General features: G+C 27.5%; 1 protein-coding gene across 1 annotated transcript; it reads right to left on the bottom strand.

Moving 5' to 3' along the window:
• Positions 1–553: 553 nt before the first annotated feature.
• On the bottom strand, positions 554–2,648 carry LOC135931814 (uncharacterized). The gene is made up of 8 exons (XM_065469117.1): positions 2,512–2,648; positions 2,404–2,471; positions 2,263–2,355; positions 2,074–2,217; positions 1,972–2,031; positions 1,780–1,930; positions 1,535–1,676; positions 554–979 (listed from the first exon to the last, which is right to left on the bottom strand). Exons 1-8 carry the CDS (start codon positions 2,603–2,605, stop codon positions 769–771), a joined length of 963 nt encoding a protein of 320 aa, XP_065325189.1. The 5' UTR covers positions 2,606–2,648; the 3' UTR covers positions 554–768.
• Positions 2,649–3,194: the final 546 nt, after the last annotated feature.

Below are 3,194 nucleotides of genomic sequence, written 5' to 3'. Positions count from 1 at the left end.
TTATGTTTAGCTTTTGACTCAATGACATATGATAATAGCTTGACTGACGATGCATACATTAAAAGTGTACACCCATGAAAACAGCTGGGCACGCCATCTTGATTACCCATATCATCATTAAAAATTTTAAACTAGTGGCCAATTTATTCCTATGTCTAACGCCTTTATTAATGAATTTCCTAATCACGGAGATAATAAGGAAGCAAGTTATCAATTTATTGGTAGTTTTTAACACGAGAATAATTACTATATGGGTTACCAAAATGGCGGGCCCAGCTGATTTGCGTTCATTGACGCTTTCATATGTGATTGGTTTGACTACAATACAACAGCAACGATTGAGATGAAGTGAAAAAAAATAACTATAAATAAGTGTAAAATTTACTAATATTATATTTTATAAATAAATAACACACATTTCAAATATCTATTAAACGATGACATTACACAAGCATAATTTCGATATATATATATAAAAAAAAATTTTTCACTATCACAAAACTGTTACAAAATATCTAATTTTTGGGCAAAATAAGCCTTATAAAAAAATCGTTTTTGAAAGAGTATTCTCATTATCCACGAGGGTTTAAAAAAACTGACAATAAATAAAATAAAAAGAAATTGATTGACTAGAATCGTGATGTAAATTTTAAGATACTTTTATACTTTAAAATCACAATGAGTTACATTTTTTATAGGAACTAAATTTGATATTGCATTTTTTGATTCGCTGAAATGTTCCTTTTAACGTTTCAGAGATGGGCCTTTTTAAACCAGAAACGAATTTAAAATAGACAGGGAGTCGGTATAATAATCGGGATATAACAAATCAACATCGCCATTTATATATCCCATTCCTGGTGGATGTAATCCCTGGCTCGAAGTCAACTTTTCGACATCCTCTTTACTTGTAACGCCGCTCAATACGAGAATCGTAAGCATACCTTTACGATTGGCGCCCAATATATCGGTGTTTAATCTTTTGTCACAATTTTTTTTTTAAATAAAAGTGGTTAAAAATTTACATAAAAAACGTTATTTTTTCAACTTTAGATCATATTTTTGGGCGCGTTTTACCGGATGTGAATTCCTTTATGTTTGGAATTTCAGACAATTTTTCCATGAACTTTTAAGTTATTCCATAGATTTTTCATGTAAATTATAAATGACTTGAAAGTTACAAAATAAAAAATAACTCCTGTCTAGTTTCTCACAAAAGTTTCAAAATATATCAATTCAATTGTTACAAAATTAATCGTATTATATTTCAAAATGTAATGTCAGTTTTGATCTTTTTTTTAAAAATATTAGGCCCAACCTAGCCTGATCATAATTCTTTTTTAAAATAGGCTCATGTTGCGACAGGCTATTTTTCCAGATCTCTAAAATTTATATTTAAGTAAAATTTTTGGGCCACACTGTAGTCCAAAACAAATCAAGTTGGGCCAGGCTTGGTCAAAAAAAATTGAATTTGCAAGTCTCTAATACTAAGAAGCAATCATACATAAAATCTTCAATAAATATATAATAAAACCTATCACCAACGAACAAAGTTTTGGATAAATCTAGTTTATGTTCGTGAATCATGCATTGAAACATAGGATCATGAGGCTTACCAGAAATCCAGGGTTTTCTGCATGCTGAATGTTCAACACATGCTACTATAGATCCTGTTCCTATAATGATACAAAATTATATTTTGGATTAATGCTTAAATAATATTTATTCAATCTAATATAAATATATTTTGTTTCAAATTTTATTATAATTCATACTTGCCTGGAATGACAACAGTTTCACTTTTAGATGGAAAAAGTTCATCTGTATTAGTCGCAATAAATAAATGTCTAGGGTTTTTCAAATATGATACTGCTTTCAAGCATTTGTAATAATTAAAATTTTTATCAAACCCAACAATGACCCCTTCAACCTTTTATAAATATGAATATAGAGCATCTAAATAATTTCTACTTCTGGATCTATTGAGGTTTTGTTAATCCAATCTGCTACATCACCTTCTAAATGTTCCGGCTAGATTAAATACTTCTTTAAAATAAAAAAAATAAATTTTACCCCAAAAGGAAGTACCTTGACGTTTATTTTTTCTAATTCTTTTTTAAAACTTTCACTTCCAATAAGGAAGACTTTTTTATTTTGAAATTTAAAATAATTTTCTAGATAATAGCATATAACATGTACTGTACAATATATTTCTTCCTATAAAAAAAAATAACTATGTGTAAACTAAAAAAAGATCAGTACCAATTTTACATTTAAATCTAATTTACCACATTTTTCCTGATATTCCTTCCTAGATTTAGAACTATTGTTGGTAGCTATTAGTATTTTTTTATTCTTGTTTATAATGGATTATAAATTTCATTTTATTAAAAGGATCAATACCATTTTACGTAATTTGTCTAATAATTCTTTCACCCCTGCATTAACTTCGTTGTTGTTCCATAAAACACCTAATTTAATACCATCAGATAGTTTATTATAAATAAATACCATCACAGTCAAATATAAAATTATCGTAATTGCCTAAAATTTTCCTAAAGATCTCTGGATCTTTCAAATATTCACATTTTTTACGTTTTGACATTCACAAAATTTTTTACACGGTATACTTACTGATCATGTAAGAAATTCTGTCGCATATCAGTTTTGACATGTCTTGTGAAATATTGACATGTTATTTCTAAAAAAAAGGCCATTTTAGAATACTTATCTAATAAACCTACAGCCATAAGTTAATAACATTAACAAATAAAGAACAAAATTTAAAACATTAATAAAAGTAGCAAGTAGTACTATACATGAAATCGGGACTCTTTTTCTTGGCGATCCTTCAGTTCTTGGCTGCCATCTATAACATTATTTTAAAAACTAAACTCAAAATGTAATCCTAGGGATAATTAGCGAATATATTATCTTTTATTTGGTACTAATTATAATGAAACAAAACTATATATGATGATTTTATCAAAAAATTATATATATTTTATTATGTTGAGATTCAGAATTAATATATTATAGAGTTTATAGACACATCAGGCTTGTTAATTGATGCTTTTATAAGATCGAATCCCGATCACGATCTTTTTAAAAAAAATAGGATCGAAATCCAGGATCGACTTTTTTTTAAAAAAAGGATCGCGATCATGATCCTTTTCTTATTTAAATTTCTGATT

The sequence above is a fragment of the Gordionus sp. m RMFG-2023 genome, chromosome 1 (assembly GCF_954871325.1).
Source record: "Gordionus sp. m RMFG-2023 chromosome 1, tfGorSpeb1-WG-v2, whole genome shotgun sequence".
Taxonomy (NCBI): Eukaryota; Metazoa; Nematomorpha; class Gordioida; order Chordodea; family Parachordodidae; genus Gordionus; species Gordionus sp. m RMFG-2023.
This window is presented reverse-complemented; position numbering and strand designations above follow the sequence as displayed.

Coding starts and splice junctions, on each gene's coding strand:
- LOC135931814 (XM_065469117.1), bottom strand. CDS start 2,605: ATGTCAAAACGTAAAAAATGTGAATATTTGAAAGATCCAGAGATCTTT. Junction 2,472..2,511: donor TTTTATATTTGACTGTGATG/GTATTTATTTAT, acceptor GTATTAAATTAG/GTGTTTTATGGAACAACAAC. Junction 1,677..1,779: donor TGAAACTGTTGTCATTCCAG/GCAAGTATGAAT, acceptor GTATCATTATAG/GAACAGGATCTATAGTAGCA.